This window comes from Lathamus discolor, chromosome Z (assembly GCF_037157495.1).
Source record: "Lathamus discolor isolate bLatDis1 chromosome Z, bLatDis1.hap1, whole genome shotgun sequence".
NCBI classification, from domain to species: Eukaryota; Metazoa; Chordata; class Aves; order Psittaciformes; family Psittacidae; genus Lathamus; species Lathamus discolor.
The window spans coordinates 60,135,154-60,154,371 of NC_088909.1; the positions used below are offsets into that span (position 1 = coordinate 60,135,154).

At 37.5% G+C, this 19,218-nt stretch overlaps 1 protein-coding gene across 3 annotated transcripts in view; it reads left to right on the top strand.

Annotated features, from left to right (window-relative positions):
- Nucleotides 1–19,218, top strand: part of SLC44A1 (solute carrier family 44 member 1) — a 67,131-nt gene that overhangs the window by 2,075 nt on the left and 45,838 nt on the right. For all 3 annotated transcript variants that reach the window (XM_065661984.1, XM_065661985.1, XM_065661983.1), the window contains exons 2-3: nucleotides 15,638–15,727; nucleotides 18,156–18,298. In XM_065661984.1, the coding sequence (XP_065518056.1) occupies nucleotides 15,638–15,727; nucleotides 18,156–18,298 (233 nt within the window). The remainder of the gene's footprint in view (nucleotides 1–15,637; nucleotides 15,728–18,155; nucleotides 18,299–19,218) is intronic.

A 19,218-nucleotide genomic window follows, 5' to 3' on the forward strand; every position in this document is an offset into this window, starting at 1 on the left:
TATATATATAAATGTTAGATAGGTATCTATCAGGAGTGGCTTAAGGAAAGCTGAGACAGACTTGGAGCACTGAGAGTGAAGTTGATGTTTTGAAGTCTTTTCCAACCTTATTTTCTGTGATTCCTATCCACATTGCTTTTCATAACTGTTTGGCAGGTCCTTTCCAGCTCTCCTTTATGAATTTAAATTGCTGTTCACTGTTGCATTCTTTTTCTTAAATGAAAATTCGGGCACATTTGTGGGTAGCATTAGATCAAAAGCAGAAGAAATAGGGGATTGGATGGTTTAAATATCTGGCTTGTTCATAGGTTTCTTCTTCATAGATTTTGTTGTTTAGTGAAATTTTGTGTTCCCCTGTCAGGGCGTGTGATGTTAATAGTACACTACTGAACATCTTTCATTTGTTTTCCTTGTGTGTGGCAAGATATGGTACTGTGAGGTTTGTATCCCATATATGTAACTGGAGTATAAAAAATGGCTGTTTATTTAATCCCCTAGCCATAAGCAATTGCGTGTCTTCTCAGGAAATTCAAATCAAAGGGTGGTTGCTGAATATTTTATCAGCAACAGTTTTGTCAGGTATATTGATTGCAGAAACATTGCTACCAAGAGTACAGCATTATGTTAGAGCCTAATGTCTGTCTTCTCCTTCCTTTTATCGTTAAGAATAAATGTGTTCTTCATCTACCATTGTCTTTATACCTTCCCCTCTGTTACTTCTTCTTAAGCTTTCCTTGAGCAGGGATCCATCAGATGTTCCTCCATGCTGCCTTACTTCTTGCTTCTCCCCGCATACCTTCATTTTAGTCTTTGCCATACAGTCTCTCCTCTTATCATGGACACCTCGTCCTCATTCCTTATGACTGTTTTTCATGTTGATTTCTCATTATGTTTATTCTTTGGCTCTCTAGCCTATTTGAGCTTCATCTGCTAATACCCATTTCTGTTTCTGAGAGAAATTATTACTTCTGTTTTGATTTTGCCAGCCGTCTTATCTGATTGCTGCATCTCCAAATCCCTTTCTCATGACTGCCACCTCCTCATCTCATTTATAATGATGCAGTAACTATGACTGGTTGTTGAACATGGCGTATTTCTTTGACGTCTTCTTCCTAACTTGTATTTCATACTCAATTATCGTCTTGATTTTTTTTTTTACTTTCTACCTGCATGCATTTCCTAGTTCCTTTGCTTTGCAGGCTGCCCAGAAATCTCCCTTAAGCTTTTTCCTATATTTCTTCTTCCCCTGCAGAATCTAAAGGTTTCCAGAGAAAAACCGATTAGAATCGGCATGTTTACCTTTGCTCAGCACTCTTACCTGCTACTTACAGTGATGGATCCTCGTGTTTGCTCTCTGCTTTTATTTCCTTTAGCAGTTTAGTCTGACCCCAAAGCCCCATTCATTCAATTTTTCTGTTTTAATTCCAAATTTCTGGGTTTTACCTCTTGGCTGCCATCTTGCTCCCTTCATAATTTTATTCTGAGTTACTATCCTCCATCCTTAAAGCTGACAGTGAACTATAGTCTGCTTCCCTTCTTTTCCAAACTTCCAAACAGGAGAATTTACATTTGTGGTCATACATTCTCTCCTCTTTCATTGTATTGTTCCAGTCCAGGTTCCATGTGCTGCTGAAATTGCCTTCATTAAGATCTGTACAGGCTCCTTCTGGCCAAGTTACAGAGATTCCCTTCCTTTCTTAAACTCCTTGATCTATACTGCTTTCAATACCATCTGTAATTCTCGGCCATTTGATTTCTTATTCTTCCTGGACTTCTGTAATATTGTCCTCTTGTTTTTCACTGCCTTCTACTCAGATTATTATTTCTTTTCCTCTACTGCTGTCTGTGCTTGTACTTCCACTCTTCCCTCCCTTTTGTTAACTTAAATCCTTTTATTACCAGATTATTCGACTTGAACTGTTAAGAGTGGTTTTAACTTAATACAACTATAATGGACTTTCTCCCAGATGTGCACATTCTTTCCTGTTATTCTGCTTTTTCACTTGTTGAGGTGTTTCAGTCTGGAATACTTCTTTCCAGTGTATTTCTTTTTTCCGTTTCAGGCTTATTCCACATTCACGTGAAGTACTTTCACTTTTCCTGGTGTAGTATCTTCTGGGATTTGCACTTGTTCTTTGTTGTCACAACTAGAATTCTTTTTTACCTGTTGTTACTTTTTGATTTTAACAACTGTGTCATCTTCTTTGTTTCTTTAGGGGCTTTTGCGGTTCTCTGCTTACTTAGGTGGACTTAGCTGTATCTTTCTGTGTCTCTTGACCCTCACCATCTTGAACCTTGAGCTGGTTGAGAAAATGGTGTGCAATTTTGGCTTCATATTGCAGTTGTTGTCTTAGAGCAGTGTATATACTCTTCATTAATTACCATGGCCAGATCGTTCTAAAACTTCTTTGAACTGTAGTTGGGCCAAAGCGTGCTGACCTATATGAGATTAAAACCTTGTAAAGGACAGGAGGAAAAAACCCCAACCCAAACCAACCAAAAACCAAACTCCAGACACCTCTCTGCATCTCCTATCTTGCAGTGCTGTTGGTTATCAATACCTTCATGTGGTTTCAGTCAGCTGTCCGCCCTTGCCATGTCTTTATCATGAGCTTCTCAAGATGGGTGCTTCTGTCTAGGTTCAAATTGTTCATCATGGATCTGCTATGCAACAAAGCTTAAAAAATTTCTACCCAGTTTTGATACAGGTGGGGTTTTTTTGTTCCACTGTTTTGGAAAGATCTTCACTTCCTGAGTGTTGGTATCTTTTGAGTGAATGGTGCTGTAGCTCCAGAGTGATAGAATAATCACATTTCTTTCAAATCTTTAGTTTCATTAATGAAGAAAAATGGAATCTGTAGTTGAGTGGCAATACTCTCTTCCATTTCTTTTCATTCTTCTCCATCAGTGGTATTTTCTGCTATCACAGTCTTAGTCCATTATAAAACTGGCTTTGCGGGAGATAATTGTTGGAGTTAAACACTCCCATGTCACCATAAGTATCAGGCTATGCTATAAATCCGTTGGATTGAAGTAATTCATGTAGGGTTTGGGGAGTTTGTTGGTTTTCATCTGTTTGTTTGTTTGTTTTTTAAGCAAGCAAACTTACCTTTCAGTGTAACTCAGATTGCTCCACTGATTGAGTTTATAGCACCACTCCATAAATTTCACATTACTTTATGTAAGAGGACAGAATTTCATAGTTCATGAAAAGGAACAAACTATCAGGAGAAGTGGACCTTAAATTGCTTTCTCTTGAAGTAGTTGTTAGACAGAATCCATCCTTTCTTTCTGCTCTTACGCAGTTGAATTAAAGTGGCTGATTCTAGGTAAAAGGCATTTGCTTTATCAAGATGTTACAGGAAGCAAGACTTTGTGATGTCTTTGTGTTGGGACAGGGAAATACTGTGCATCTTTGTTTTATCTTTACAGCTTTGTATGTTAGTGGCTTAATCTAAGATATGTATGAGAAGCTTGAAATCTTGATGAAAATTGGAGGCATGACTGGGATAAACAAAGCACATGTTCTTTGTGGTTTTACAGGTGACCTCGGTTTTTACAAAACTAAAAGGACTTCCCATTATAAGAGGAGATGAAGACAGATCATCCATTAACTTTCCCTTGAGTGTCTGCTGTCAAAGCAACACAGAATAAATCTAGAATTCCTAACTTAAAAATAAATTCATGGTTGTGATTAAATGTCGCTTCTGAACTGCTGTGGACAATGAAGACCATTAATTGTATTTCAGCCGTATATCTTCAGCTGTCAGAGGTTCCTGCAGCCAAATTAATATAAGGGGAATCAAAATATGGCTGTTTCATTGTGGGTGTGGGTATGATCATATACGAAGACCAGCTGAGTAACAGTGCTGATGGGCAGAAACAGAATGAGTTAGGAATTCTACTTCCAGGAGCTAGGAAGCTTGATTTCCCTTTCAATACACTGACAGTAGACGAAGCTTCCGTTCTAGCCTCTGGCAAGCAGATAGAGTGTGAAGGATGAAGAGTATAAGCAGGATCCAAGAACAGTGCTAATGATTCAGGCAAATCATGAAGTTGTTGAGTACTTTTTGTATTTCTGGTCTGTGAGCGTTATTCCCTTCCTGTGGAGCATGAGGTGTCCTTTTTACAAATGCTGTCGCAAGCAACTGCACAACCTGTGCAAATAATTCCTTTTGATCTTAACGTAGAAAGAAATGTTTCAACTACGTAGATGCTTGTAAGTACTCTTTCAAACACTTTGAGCTTTTCCCACTGAGGACTAGCTCCTTCTGAAGTTCAGGCTGTTTTTCAGTTGTGGCACATCTTAAAAGGTTTTAAGTAGCACATTATTTCCTTTACTTTGTCAGGTAACTCAAAGATTGACTGTTTTTTTTCTTTTTTTTTTTTGTTTGTTAAGCACTTCCAGAAGTGATAGTTTGGATTAAGAACCGACATGGGACTTGCTTTTGATAAAGTGTGCACAGTTTTAGAAAAGGTTATCTTTCATTGCTAATAGTGAATACTAAATCCGAAGCTTATGCTATTGTTACTATATTAGTATATATTATATTACTGTAACTATTAGCAGCTAGAATGCTGTCAGCCATCAGACTCTTAGGTTAGTAATTGTGAGGGTATATTCAGTATCAGTCAACTGATTTTCATTTTGAAATTACAATGGTTGTTATGCAGTGAAGTTGTCAACTGTCTTTATGCTGTTTACTCTAAAGACAAGCTTTTGCTAATTATGTATGCCTTTTTCTCCTTTGGGCTGACTATAATTTTTGTTCCTTTGAACTTACTTCAGTGGTTTCTTTTGTGAAAATCAAAATTTGCAAACCAACTTGACAGAAACTGGGATTCTGCTTTAATATGATTTCAACACCCAGTGCGTGATGCACTGCAAGAATAGGGGATGATTGCAGTATATAGGCAAGCTGAGATTCCATACTGCATTTTTACATGCTAGTTTCTAGCTGTCGCTATTTGAACCAGCGATGCTAGAATATGGTGGAGGGTTATGGCAAGCAGAACATGGGGACTTGTGCCTGGATGTCGTGTAATAATAGATGTAATGTAGTTAAGCAGCCGTTTACAGCAGAAATAAACTCTGGCCTAATGTATCCCCAGATACATTATTTGACTGGGGAAGAGACCTCTGAATATCATGTACAGATCTGTAGAAACAAAACAGGAAATCCATTAACATATTATGTTTAAGGTCATAATAGGCATCTCCTGGGAATGCTTTGTCAGACTCCCCCTCGCTTGCTGTGAAAAACTGCAAAATCATAGAACAGTTAGGGTTGGAAAGAACCTTAAGATCATCTAGTTCCAACCCCCCTGCCATGGGTGGAGCTAGGTAATCTTAAGGTCCAATTGCCTACTTGTAAGAAAGTATGCTTATGTAATAAGCTAAGGGCTTGACACATCGTTTCCCTTTCCATTCTCCTCCTACCCTTTCTTTCATAAATCAGACAAAGCCTTCTTAGCTTTAGTTCCTCTTAATCTAATACGCTTTCAGGGTCCTCAAGCACTGCCCTCTTTTTGTAATCCTGAGTGGTTTTCTTTTCTTGTTATGCCAGAATTTTTGACCTGTAAGTTGGGATTTCATAGGTAAGAAGTGATCTAACCTTCCCCCGGAATATATGTTGAAAGTTTTCATCATTGTTAGAGCAAGTCAGGGAGAAAGGGTTCTGAGAAGTTTTTGTTGGGTTCTTGACATCCTTTTAAAAATAACTGAATATCGAGAATTGGCTTCTCGATTTCTATCACAGCTCTTTTGGCTTTTGTACACAGCGATACAGAAGAATGTACAGAAGAATCTATGCAACAGTTAGTTCATAGCATTCGGTGTAGTGCCATAAGGACCATGTTTGTGTAGACATGTGCAAATGTGAGGATCAGACCTTGCAGAACCCTCCGCCAAGTAAGCCTTCTTTTGCCTTATAAGGTAGGAACTTCTTCTGCAAGATTGTAAATGCATTAGAAAAAGACATGATTTTAAGATTTTCAATTGACAAACCCATTTGAATGTAGGATGCGTTATGAAAGAATATTTAGCAAGGTGCAATGAATATCTCTAGTGTTACTTTTCACAGCAGTACTGTGCAGGCCACAAGCTCTTAGAGAGCTGTGATGTTTTTATTCTTGCATTGTGGCTTTAGACACTCTAAAAGGGTGAAAAGTTCTTTTAGAGAAAATTACTCATCTCACATGAAGAGAGTACAAAGAACAGGTGCAGCGTTTCCTATGGAATGTCCCTTATCTTTTGTGAGGACCATCCATGTCTTTAGGGGAGACCATCAATGGGTTATATTATTTTTTCTTCTGATAATGTTATATTGTGATAAAAGCTAGTGTATCTGGAAGCAAAGTGTGTATTGTGCTTGGACAATATTTTACCAGTCCAGAGCTTTGAAATGCTTTGTAATGTGGGACTTGCAGTCTGTTAGTAAGAATAAAATCTGAGAATCTGTTAACAGGTTGATACACAATTAGAAAATACAGCATGATAAAGTAACTTGGTAGGTGCAGAATATCGTTACAAGGGAAATGGTTTGGGTATTTTTTGGTTGGTTGGTTGGTATGGTTGCTCCCCCCCCCATTTTTCTTTCCTTCTCCTTCCCTCCCATGACTGCTTTTTACTAGTGACTAAGAACCAAGGAAGTTCCAAACATGCATTGAAATGGGTATTTTAATCCCCTGAATAATATTACTGTGCCATTTGTAAAGTGCCCTTATTTACTGCTGCTTTCAGATATGTACTTAACAAAGGGTAATGAGGAAAAGAAACAATAGCTAAATACTTTGAGGGTTAAAACCTGGGCTTTTGTGTGCAGATGGCTTTATTTCTAAACTTCAAAACATCAGCAGGTGTGCTGATCATGTCAGCTCTTTATTTAATCAGCTGCGTTATGTTTCAAGATAAATATTTAAGTTGTAGACTGAGGTGGAAGCATGTAATAAAGGAGTTTTAAAAGCAATGTTTAAGTTGACTGAAAAGATGTGTGGAAGATGATATACAACACATGTCAGATTCGTAAGTCTCCACCTATGAGTTTTCAGTGTAAACATCTTTATATTACATCATCGGTAATGTTTTAAGTGCTGTCTTGTGTGCTCTCAAATTTGTTGACATTATGTTGAAAACTCATAAATATTGTGTGTGGAGTGTGAGGACATTACTGAAGTAGCAGGTGTGGACATGTACTGGTAGTATACTTAGTGTCTGAGAAGCAAAATATAGATCCATTGCCCTTTGGTGGATAACTTTAAAGCATCATTATACCATCAGAAAACTTTTTTAGCAGGAACTCTGAGTTTCATACTTACAAAGAATAGCTGCATCCTTTCAGTGGACAAGGGATTGGAGAAATGGTGATGTGGAGCTATTAGGCAAATAAGCATGTGGGTGCCTAGATGTAAAGTGCTGGCATGTGGCTTTCAGTAAAATCCAGAAGCATGACTAATGTCTGCTTTGCAGTAAATTGAAAAATAAAGTGGTTTTGAATGAGATTGAAGCAGAAATTCCACAAAAATGGGTGTTAGACACCACTGTGATTTGCATGTTCTGTGGGGCAGTACTCTTGGAATTGCCCCATTGTTTGGGCTTGTTAACTACAGGATAGTGTCATCATGGAGAGTACTTGCAGGGAACAGTGTGTGGTTTTCCTTTCTTTCTAGAAAGACTGCCACTTGTAGCTCTAATAGTATTAAAGTGACAAGTTCATTTGCCCCTGGAGGTGGGAGACATAGCTTTGGTTCTGTAAGTCTGGGGGCATCCAAACATCTGCCTCCCAGGAAAATGCTATAATTGGCAAGCTGCATGGGGTAGGAGCAATACTGCTCTTCCCTAGGGGTAGATCCAGGGTAAGTCTACTCTAAGAAATTTTTTTATGTGTTTGTGGAGATAGTTTAATGATATGGTGTAGTTTCTCCTTTTAGGGAGCTGGTATAGTTGAGTGAAGTAAAAATCTGGGTTTGCTGGTGTGCGTTCCTCTTCTACTAATGAAGGCATACCAATAATTTGCTGTATAACAATCAGTTTTATTGTGAATCCGAGAGAATCGTCTGAATTCATGATGAACTGCAGTAAGCTACTGCTTGGTGCTGTGTCTGAACACACCTGTAAGTCATGCACAGGAAATCTGTAGGTAATGATGAGCGTTTTTACTAGGGCAGCTTCATACAGTGCTCTTAGGCTTCACAGTGCTGCAGACTAAGGGTTTTCTATAAAGAATTGCAAGATAGCAGATGCAGTAATTAACTAAACATATTTTTAACACTTGAAGACTTTGCTTTGTGCCCTTAGAGTGCACTCACCTCATGAAGATTTTATATGGAGAGCTAGTTTGCGTTGTAACTTTTGTTCTCAGAAGTGTACTTGTGTGGGGAAGGGAGTGTGGTTTTGAGGGATGTTTGGGTTTTGGGGGCATTTTTAGCAACAGTGTCATCAAATCTTCAGAGTAATAGAAAATTCTAGAATAATTACAGACTTCATTCTCCCTAGAGGTAATAACAGAGATGTTCACGTTGGCAGTGTCAGGGACTCTAGGACTGTTTATTTGTGAAGGTATTAGAAAATGTCCATATATTTTTCCCTCCCTCTCAGTATGAATACTTTTCTGCAGGGCATTTAACATATTAGAAGTTCCCTACTGCTTTTGTTTGAAAATGTGAAACAACTTGCTAGATTTTAATTGGAGATTCTGATCTTTTACATACTGTTCAGTTATTACCTACTAAGATGGCAGTGTATGCAGATAAATGCTCTGTTTTTCATGAAGTTAGTGATTCACGTTTATAGTGAGACACACTTGAACTATACCTATAATGGGTATCATTTATGTTTTAACCACTCTGTGATCAAAATTTATTTCGGATGCAATATATTAGTCATCTTACAGATGTCTGACACCCATAGTGAAAGGAGCGGAACGTCTAGTAGCTTCATTTGATGTCAGTATAGTTGCAGCTGCTTATGAATAGGGGACTTAGGTCTTGTTTTTATGTCTTGCTTTGGGTTGGAGCGATCCAAAAATATCCTAAACTGTTAGTGCTTAGGGTCAAGATTAATTTCCTCTTTAGGCTCTGGAATTAAGATCTGTTCACAGGTGGAAGAAGTTTCATTAGGACAGTATACAGTTGATACTAGTGGTTCTCTTAAACAGCTGAGTGGTATGGAAAGGTGTGCCATGTCTTGGACAGAAAAATGCCATGCTGTCTGATAAACTGTAGAATTATGTTCTTATGATGGAAGCATTTTGGTAAACTACTAAATTACGGTTCCTCTTTTTTATAGGTGGTATGCTTCATGCTAAAGGCTGGCACGTGATTGAGAGTGTTGTTTAGCTTGTAAGGATACATAAAATGAGTAAAAGGCGATTTCTAAACTGAACGACTTCTTGGTGACAGCCTCTTTAACCTTGCTTTCCTGTTTCCCAGGGAGAACTCAAGAGTGGACCGTGCCTTACATGTAATTTTGTGTTGTGCACAGTATGACAAATGGATCCACCAATTCTGAAGCACTGAACTTGCATTGTAGGTGTAAAATGACTGCATTATGTACTCACTATGCTATTAGGATAAACTGAATGCTGTTTATGCAGTCAGTCGAATCTCTGGCACTTTTTTATAACCAGCCTTCCTTTTAGGAAAAGTAGGTTCTGCAAGAATTGGTGACAGTTTCCCACAAAAGATCCAGTCAGGATGAGTATTCTTTTTTGTCTCTAAGGACAGTTTATTAATGCTTTGTGCATACTGTAGCTCCTGTGTAGATAGGTAGCTACACAGTCATTTCTGAATTCCTTGATTTACATATACAAACAGCAGTCATTTCTGTTTACTCTGCAGTATTGAGCTGCTGTCACATATACTCTGAATCTAGATGTTACATGAAGGTGATAAAACAAAGGGAAACAAATTGAAAGGGAATATAGTTAGATGAATATGGTTCTTAGCATGGATTCTTATAAAAAATTATCTTAAAGTGACACATCAATAATAATATGCTTGAGGATTTATAAAAGTACAATAAAAAATATCTTATAAAAAGAATAAAACCCTGAAATTCTTGCAACCCCTGATTTTCAGTATCTTATAATTATCGAAACTGGTTAGAAATTAGAAGAAGGAATATCCCAAGTTTTTCTACCATGACTCTGTAGAGACAAAAACCCCACCTAAATTAATTACAGCTATTTGAAAAGTTAACTTGCATAATCCTTTTGTAGTAATTTAAACGGCTGGTAATTTACATTTTTATTTAAAAAAAAAAAAAAAGAAGGTCTATTTTTTGCTCCTTCAAGAAACTACTTGTTTTCCTCTCCCAATAACTCTTAAAGATCATTGATCCAACTTAGGTAACTTGGCAGTGATAGCTAATTTAGCAGTGACAGCTGATTCAAAGATTCAGTTGTGTTCCTGTGAGCTTAGTGAAAGATTGAAGTTGAAACATTGTTGCCACAGAGAAAGGGGCTGTAACAAAGCTGAGTTACTCTTAAATACCAGAAAAACTAAATGAGAGATGAGAAAAAAAAAGTTAAAAATTGGGAATTATTTCTGCTGCATAAAGGACTATGATCAGAACTTTCTCTTTGTTAGATCAGAGAAATCTGATTGTACTGTGCAGAAAGACCAAAGGAAATCAATCTTAACTAGTGCCATGGCATTTAGAACTATTGATTTGTTTTCTAGCTGGGTTCTGTGATTAAAACCAAAAAAAAACCCAACCCTATATCCCACTGAAAACATTAGTCACAGACACCATTTTGAGGAGTAAATGGGAGCTCAGATATTCATGCATAACAGTGTTTAACTGACAGCCTAACACAATAGTTCTGTGAAAGGAAGATACAACTTACAATTTTCTTACATTTTGTACATGATCTTAGGGAGGAGATTTTGTAGATGGCAAATTGCTGTTTGAGATATTAAAAACTTGGAAGGTGGATGTAATATAGAAGGGAGGCTGAGGGCTAGAAGTGGTTAAAAATTTGGTGTGACTTGGTGAGGGAGAGTAATGACTAGATTTATTTTGTGAGTTTATCCAGTCTTTAAGGAAAGGTCAAATATTGAATGAATGTAAATGATGAAAGCAGTGGTGATGATTCTGTACACTAGGTCTGTGTCTGGCAGTACTGTAACCCACCAGCTGAGCCAACAGAAGTTTCGGAATTTGTAAATGGTCTGAAAAGTCACATCCTTAAAGCATGGTATGGGCTGCTAAGGGGGAAATGGGTCAAATGCTGAAGTGCCCAAGTACACTAAGATCTGAGAAAACTTTGTAAATCTAGGCCTGATTATTTAGATGGGTGAGTAACAAAGCCGTGTCTTGTATCCAATAACAAAAAAGTGACTATTTCTAAGGGCAGGAAGTACAAAAGCTTATTCTCAATGTCTGCAAATGGAAAACTGAATGTTTTGCATTATCTTTGTCTTGCATTAGAACCAGATTGAACGAAAAAGAAAACTAAACCAATGAATGAAGCTATGACTGTATTCTTATGACCTCCGTGTTCATACGGAAATTGTAATAGTCACATACTCTCCAATTGCTAGCTTAAACTCATTAGATGAAGTAAAGGTAGCATCTAACCTCTCCCTGCCTCTCCTTTTCATACAGTGGATGTTACTGACACCAGTTGTTCACTGGGCTGTCCTTAATTCAGCCCGTCTGTCTCAGTAGCAGCTTCATTTTCTTCTTCCTAAACCATATGATCACCACAAGATTTTAGGATTTCTTTCTGCTGCCTTTCTCATGATGTTGCAACATCCTCTGCTGATGACAAATTCCATCTTACCCTGATCTTATTCACATCTTTGCTACTTACCCACAGTTTGATTATTCATACATATAGTACTGCAGGTATTTTTTACTTGGCTCCTTCTTCAGTCACATCACTCCCAACTTTTACATTGCATGAGACATTTTGTGTTTAAAAAAAAATTTGCTGTATCTCTTTGCATCTGTAGTCTCCTGCTCATATGCCGCATTTTTGCACTTTTTTGTGCTCTTATGTGTGTGTTGCACTCTGGCTGGGGCAGGTGAGTGCTTACATGGTAGCATCCAGTACAGATCTTACCAGTAACAGTGAAAGTGGTAACCATTGGTTTTGTGCTCTGCTGATACCTGCGAAGAAGCATACTACAATATGCAGAAGAGATGAAAATTCAGACCTGCTGTTTGGTGCTGCAGAGGTATATTTTTGGAAGTGGCAGGGAGAACGAAATCTGGAGGGGTCTAGTTCTGTGGTTTGAAGTGGTTGGATACAACGACTACCAAGAAAATAGCCCCTTTTTGTGCTTCCATACAACCACTTGCTGCTTAAGACTGTGTAGCTTCATGTTCAACTAGAAAAGCCAATGTGGTGGCATTCTTCACGCTTCTCTTCTGCAGGAGAAAGCCTAACTTCAGACACCCAACTTTTTAGGTGTGGTATTAAGACATAATTGTAAAATTGTGCCACACCCAACAGTTTTGATTTGTTTTTGGGAAGCATTGAGTTTGCTAAGTCTTCTGTAAAATGGACATGTGTAAGCTTCTGAACACAATAATTTGGCTTCTTGAGTAAATAACTCTTAAAATCAGCACAGAACAGCTATTATGGGCAGGAAAAGTATTTCCAACCTGCAAGTTTGGAAACTTGCAGGTTTGGAAACGTGGAGAGACAGGCTCTTTTGCCTGCCTTCCGCTTTTGAGTGATAGTGCTCCTGTTAATCTGTGCTGTCATTAACAGTGCACAGATAGTCCTGTGCTTTATTAATGACAAAAATATCAATTGAGAGCATAGCATAAATTATGAAATCTCTGTTTTAATAGAAAACTTGAAATTAATAAAATAATTTCAAAAAAATTTATTTTCCTCTAGGTTCTTTAGCTTTCTTGCATCAGCAAATACTGAATGGTTTTAGAGGAAAGGCTGAAATGAGGAGAAGTGCTGATTTAGGATTGCAGGCAAGGCATGCCTGCTAAAATTTTATGGTAGTTCAGTTACAATGAAGGCAAAACATAGTTTCTAGGCTGCAAAACAAACAACATCTGTTAGACCTTATGTTGACCATAGATTAGTGATTTGTCTTGCCTAAGCATGAATATCATGGTCTAAGTAAACATCTAAGGGTATAAAGTGGACAGGGAATAATCACTTGAGAGATACAGACACCAGCATGAAAGATGAGGATGAAAGGTGTGAAGCTGTGGAAGAAAATGCATTGGGAATCCAGAATACAAGGAAGCAACTGAGAAGAAAACAGTAGATAATGGCAGCCAGCTTGGGTTGTAGCAAGGTCTGGAGAGAAGGAAGATTGGAGAGGATATTGGAGAAACGTGTTTTTCTAAGGAAGTAATAATTTTGTACTGTGTTAGTATGCTGGGTGCTCCATGAGCTGCCTCCAAGAATGCTTTTTGTTTAAAATAATTTCCCCCACCTCCTTAAATTATGCTTTGGAGCAGAGTAAAGGCTGTGGCCACAGAATGAATTCTTCTGCGTAACCTTCTAATAATGTGCTACGCTGTGACATTTCAGCTTTCTTTTTGATGTACAAATTGCAGTCCACTTGGTAAATAAAATGGATTACTTATGGTAAGTGTTACTAGTCAGACAACCTAAATCTTTGCAAGAGCTATTTCAGAGGATGTCCAGTGGCTTTTAAAAATCCTATTAAAAGATTTCGTTTGCAGATGGTACAGAGGATGAAAACCTTACAAAACAAACAAACCACACTATGCAGTGCATCTTACTGCTCCCCTGTTTGTCAAGGGCAGTTTGCTCATAAGGTGCAGCTGTAAATGAAATTGGTCTTTGCTGTTTGTACATGAAAGTAAATCTCCAAAGAATCCAGAGTTGGAGTCGATTTAGGAATAAGAAGTGTCAAGCTTCACATATTTTATGCAATTATGATTATGCTAATTATAACAATATAAATGTCACAATCTTCTTGTAAATGTTAAGTTTAAATAGTGTGTTAGTTTTAAGTGTGAACTACCAGGATCAGAAGACAGTTTTGTTGAATGAATGTAGTAGAATTGATAGTGTGATCTTTTAGCACCTCTCACTACTGATTATTGAATAAAAGAAGTTTGACTATTCAGAATTCAGAGTGAATTTGCACAGTTTGAGTTAAACATACAAACATAATATCTTCAGGTGGAAGTTATTTAATAAAATATTGCAAAAGTAACATGGAATTCCCTAATGCAAAGCCAGACTACTTAGAAAACTGTGTGTTTTGAAGCATGGTGTATGCAGGATTTCATTTATATTATACCCAGTTTGTAGTTTTTTAATGTTAGCATTTAAAGAGGTTGCTTTGTGCCTGTGATTTAGCAAAAAACTAAAGTAATGAATAAAAAAAAAACCTACCCTGCTAATATCACATGAGTTATATGCTATTGCTTTTTTGGGGAAAAATCTGAAAAAATACATACTGGAGATAAAAACTGTTGACATTTTACCCAATCATTCTGTTTTAATTCAGTTCTGACATTTGCTACCTTGTCAGCAAAGTTTTGGAGATGCTTCTGAGTCCTAAGAGAAGAAAGAATTAAAAAAATTGAATAGGTTACCTCTTTTCTTCTGTCTCTGAAGAGAGCTGTTATGGACTCTCCCCATATCAATCTCCTTTTCTTCTTCCTCAAGTATGAAAACAATCTGTGTGGGTTTTGGCTCTTAGTAGAAGTATGTGAAGAGTTAGTATTTGGGAGCTAATAGAAAAAGCTTGTATGTGTAACTATCTTTAAAAGTAACTATAATCAATATTCTTGTTACAGTAAACAAATTTTCCCATGGTGGTAGTTATATACTAGAGTCAATGCTCCTTTAAAAAAAAAAAAACCACAAAAAACAAACAAAACCCAAAACAACATTGTTTTCTTAAATCCATTTCCCCTAGATGCCAAAATGACTGTTTTTTAACAGACTTTAATTATCTTAGCAATGTATACACAGTTGAGAAATTTTACCTCAGGAGCAGCAAACTGTTTGAATTGCTTACAACACCTTCATTAACTCTGCAATAGAATCTCCATCACTGAATATTTCAACCTTTAAGTACACAACTTTCTTTTCTGGCACCTGGGCTATACTGAGTAGGGATTTTTTTTCTGAAATGTTAAGCTCAGCTGCCTCTTGGCAGGCAGAGAACTGTTCCTTTAACAGCAATTTATTACCTCATTTCTACATTCACTGTGTGCAAAACTTGTTAAACCTGTAAATAGTGTTTTAAAACTGAAGAGCTTCTGAGAGGTTCAACCTTTTACCCTTCTTGGAAAGCAGACTATTGGAAAGTAGCTGTGGAAGACTGCAGGAGCAGATATTGTTGATTCCATGCCATTAGCTTTTGTTAATAAAAAAATAAGGGAAATAACCTTGCTTATGGATAAATACCTGTAAATTCCTGGGAAAATTACCTGTTTTCTGTATAAATAATTCTTTGTTGATCTAGCTTCCCATGGAGGTGCTTCTTTAGAAGTGTCTTTCGTGAGCCTGCCTTTTTAAGTTTTTTGACAAAGCTGCTTCAGCTGGGTCAGAGTTTAAAGATAACTCCTGCTATATGTTAATGCCCTGGATAATTGTTTTCTGGATGTATCTGCTATGAATAGAAGACAGTTTATAAAATGTTGTTAACCTCACCTCTCTCTTCTTCACTCAAGAGCTCTAAGCGAGAGTGGAAGCCTCTCGAGGACCACAGCTGCACAGATGTACCATGGCTACTCTTATTTATCCTCTTCTGTGTAGGAATGGTGAGTAAAACTCAAAGGATGCTGTGAATATTATATAGTTAAAGATTGTGCATTTATTAGAAGTTTTAAAACCCTTCAGTAACTTAGTCACTGGGTAAGTTGGGGGTATACTGGCATGTGAACTATCAGATGTACAACAGAAGCAGGTAGTATGTATGTATAAAAGGCCTTTGGTAGGAATCCATAGTCTATTATTTGTGTTAATTATTGTTCCTGCTTTCCTTACCCTGAAACTCCAGTTTGACTTGTAAGTAATTTTCAACGTGGTGAGGTATCACTTGACTCATGTTCCTTATGGGACTGTGTGTATCCAGCTTTGAGTCTAGTAAACAGTTCTGTGCATCACAGTAAACTTCTTTCTGAGAAACAGAAATTGTGAATATCAAAAAGTCACCTTGTTTTTTCTTGGATGTTGTTATACTATTAATAACCAGATTACTTATGGCAAGATCTTTCTTTCCAAGTTATCCCAGTTTCATCCTGTGTGATGAAACTGCTACATTTCTCAACATAGCCTCACAACACTGTGCGCTTACATTAAAAAGAAAAACAACCTTCAAAAGCTGCAGAGGAGTGAAAATCAGAAATACAATTTTTTTTTTAATCTTCTTTTGTTTCATGGACCTTCCTTAACAGGGAATGTTTGTCACTGTATAAGACTGCTGTGTTGCAAGCAGTTGCCCTTAGGAGTTTGGAACTTCTGTGCTGTCAGCTTTCTTTTCTGCTGTGCCTTGGTGTCTGGTCTTTGGAATTATTCCACTGTAAGATTTCTTTTCCCAAAGTGTTTGTCATTTTCTGTGCTTCAAATGTAAAAACATAATGTTTTGTTTAAATCATATGAATTCTATTCTTACTGTAGTGTGAACATCTTAAGACTGTAAAAAGCACAGTACTTCCTGAAACAAGCAGCTCTTTTGTGTTTTTTTTTCCTGCCTTTGTTCATGTTCTGTGGTTACTCAGTCTATACGTACTTGTTCCCCCAATTATTTGTTAATCTGCTGTGTGTGAGTGTTCCAGATTTTCCTGTCTAAGCAGTATGTATATAATACAGAGCAATTTTCCTACTGGGTCAAATATCCTGTAAGTTACTGTTCTAGGAGACTTCATCTGAAAGGTCAGGTACTATAATGGGTGAGGCGGGCATCCCTGCACTGTTGTAAATTAGCTTAGATGGAGGTAGGTGCATTATTTCCCTTGCCCTGTGTGCAGGGAAGAAATTTTTGAACCAGCCAAGAACCTGAGTACTAATGTATGTAAAGTGCATGCTCATGTGTCCTTTACAGAGTAGTAAGGGATCTGAGAAATTGAAAGTGAGTGCTGGAAATAACTTTAATTACTTATGATAACCTTTCGCTCACTTTGCCCTTATTTACACTTCAAATATTAAGTCTGTAAGTGCATTAGTGCACTGGCAAGAGAAAGATAATGACCAGCTTGCTGTCTGGAGTTTCTCTATAGTGATAGCATGTCTGTCAGAGAAGGCCACTCTCCTGTATCTTCAGACCTTTAAAAACCACCCATACTTCAACTGTTCCATGCTAACTTCATTATCTGTTGTCACCATCTCATCTGATCCTGTTGCTGTCATCTGTTGCTCCGCACATTTGTCTCAGCTGTTTACCCTGCTTCACCTTCTGAAATCTTAGCTTGCTTCATCTATAAAAACAGTTCATTGATGGTCGTGGAGTGAACTGATGGTTCACTTCTCCCTGTCAGCAGTGTTCCTAGAGAGCTAATGATTCTTTTGGGACAGTCCTCTGCATAATCACTGCCTTCATCTTCATTTTGCTAGTGAAATACATCTGAGAGTTCACAGCAAGGCCTCCCTGATACTGAAGCATTACTCTGAGCTGTTTTGCATTCCCTTGCTCTGGGTGTTTCTTTCCTGCATTTGAGCCCAGCATAGTGGCTGGAAGCACAGTGGCCTTGCTTTGGAGGATTTCCTTAAACGGAACTTAAGTCAGATAGACTTCTAGATTCTAGGTTATCTTTGAAAAGTACATAATTTGAAGGAAAAGAATAGGAAAAACTTAAAGTGGGAAAATCTGGACTGTCTGGAATCCTCCAAGATGCATACTGATCCTTGACAACTCCAGCTCTGCTTCTAGCTCTCCAGTGCCTGCCCTTGGCCTCCTCCATTCTGCTTCATGCACCACTTGCTGACAATATGACTCTCAATCACCTACAGGATTCTTAACTATGCTTGGATAATATGCAGCATTAGATGTCTCAATCCTCTTTTGAGCTGCATTCAATTTTATAATTGCACAACAATTCTCTGGGTCTCCTAGTCTTTCCTTTTTCAGACTGAAGGAATTTTTAAAGAAACTCCACTTAGAAATAAATGGATTAAACTGACTTTTCCCAGATGTCACGAGTATTACTAAGCTATGTTGTTTTGTTGATTTATTTTTTTTTTCTCCTCCAGGGTTTTATCTGTGGCTTTTCAATAGCTACAGGAGCAGCTGCAAGACTGCTTTCAGGATATGACAGTTATGGAAATATTTGTGGGCAGAAAAATGTAAAGGTGGAGGGAATAGTCAACAGTGGTCTGGACCTCACACACAAGAAGTGAGTATGGGATTCCAGTTGCTTCATTCTGTAAACCTGTCTTCCTTTGAGAGTAGTTTTCAATAAACCAGGAAAAGGGATATGCTAACTCATTACTGCTTGTCCTTCTCCACTTCTGTCAGCTAGAGAACAACTGTTTTTTGTAACAACCAGCAGTACTAGTTTGAGAGTATATGTTGACAGATGTGTGATATAAGTACAGCTAAGGTATTGAGAGAATTTCCCTTTCTTGGCATCCACTTTATATAGGAGACTGTATCAGGCCACTGAAGAATCTTGTTTCAGTTTTAGACGCAACGAGTCTTTTCAGATTTGGGAACAGGCCTTTGATACCTATGTAGAAATGGTTGCTTTTTATGTTGTATACTCATTTTTTGTCATCAAGTGTAGGGGGAGATGGGATAACTCTGACACATTAAAATGAGAGTTTAAACTGTAAGCAAAATATATATATAAGTGGCTTGTGGAGAAAATGCACAGAACTTTAAGCAGCACAGTGCTCTTACTAAGCAGTGTCATGTTAAAACACATACAGGTCAGAACCAGCACAGGTATAAGATGTTTATCTTATTGGTGATTATGAACTAAAATAACTTTGATTTCTGACTCTGATAGCCTTTTGCTTCACACTTCACTTTCAAATTAACAGAAAATCTATTATTTGCATGAATTATTTTGGGAGTATGCTTTCCTAAGATCTGCTTATTTTGAGTTGCTATAATAAGGGTTTCTGAGTATCTGGGTAAGTAACTGATGTGTTACCAGAAGAATAAATATAAGAATAAAATAACCTGAAAATTTTTAGAGATTTCTTCTGTCAGAAGAATAGCTTCTTAATCTAATCCCAGCTTCCAAGAGGATAGTTTTTCTACCTTTTTATATAAAAAATATAGCACTTCCTAAAATTAGGTGGAGTCAGT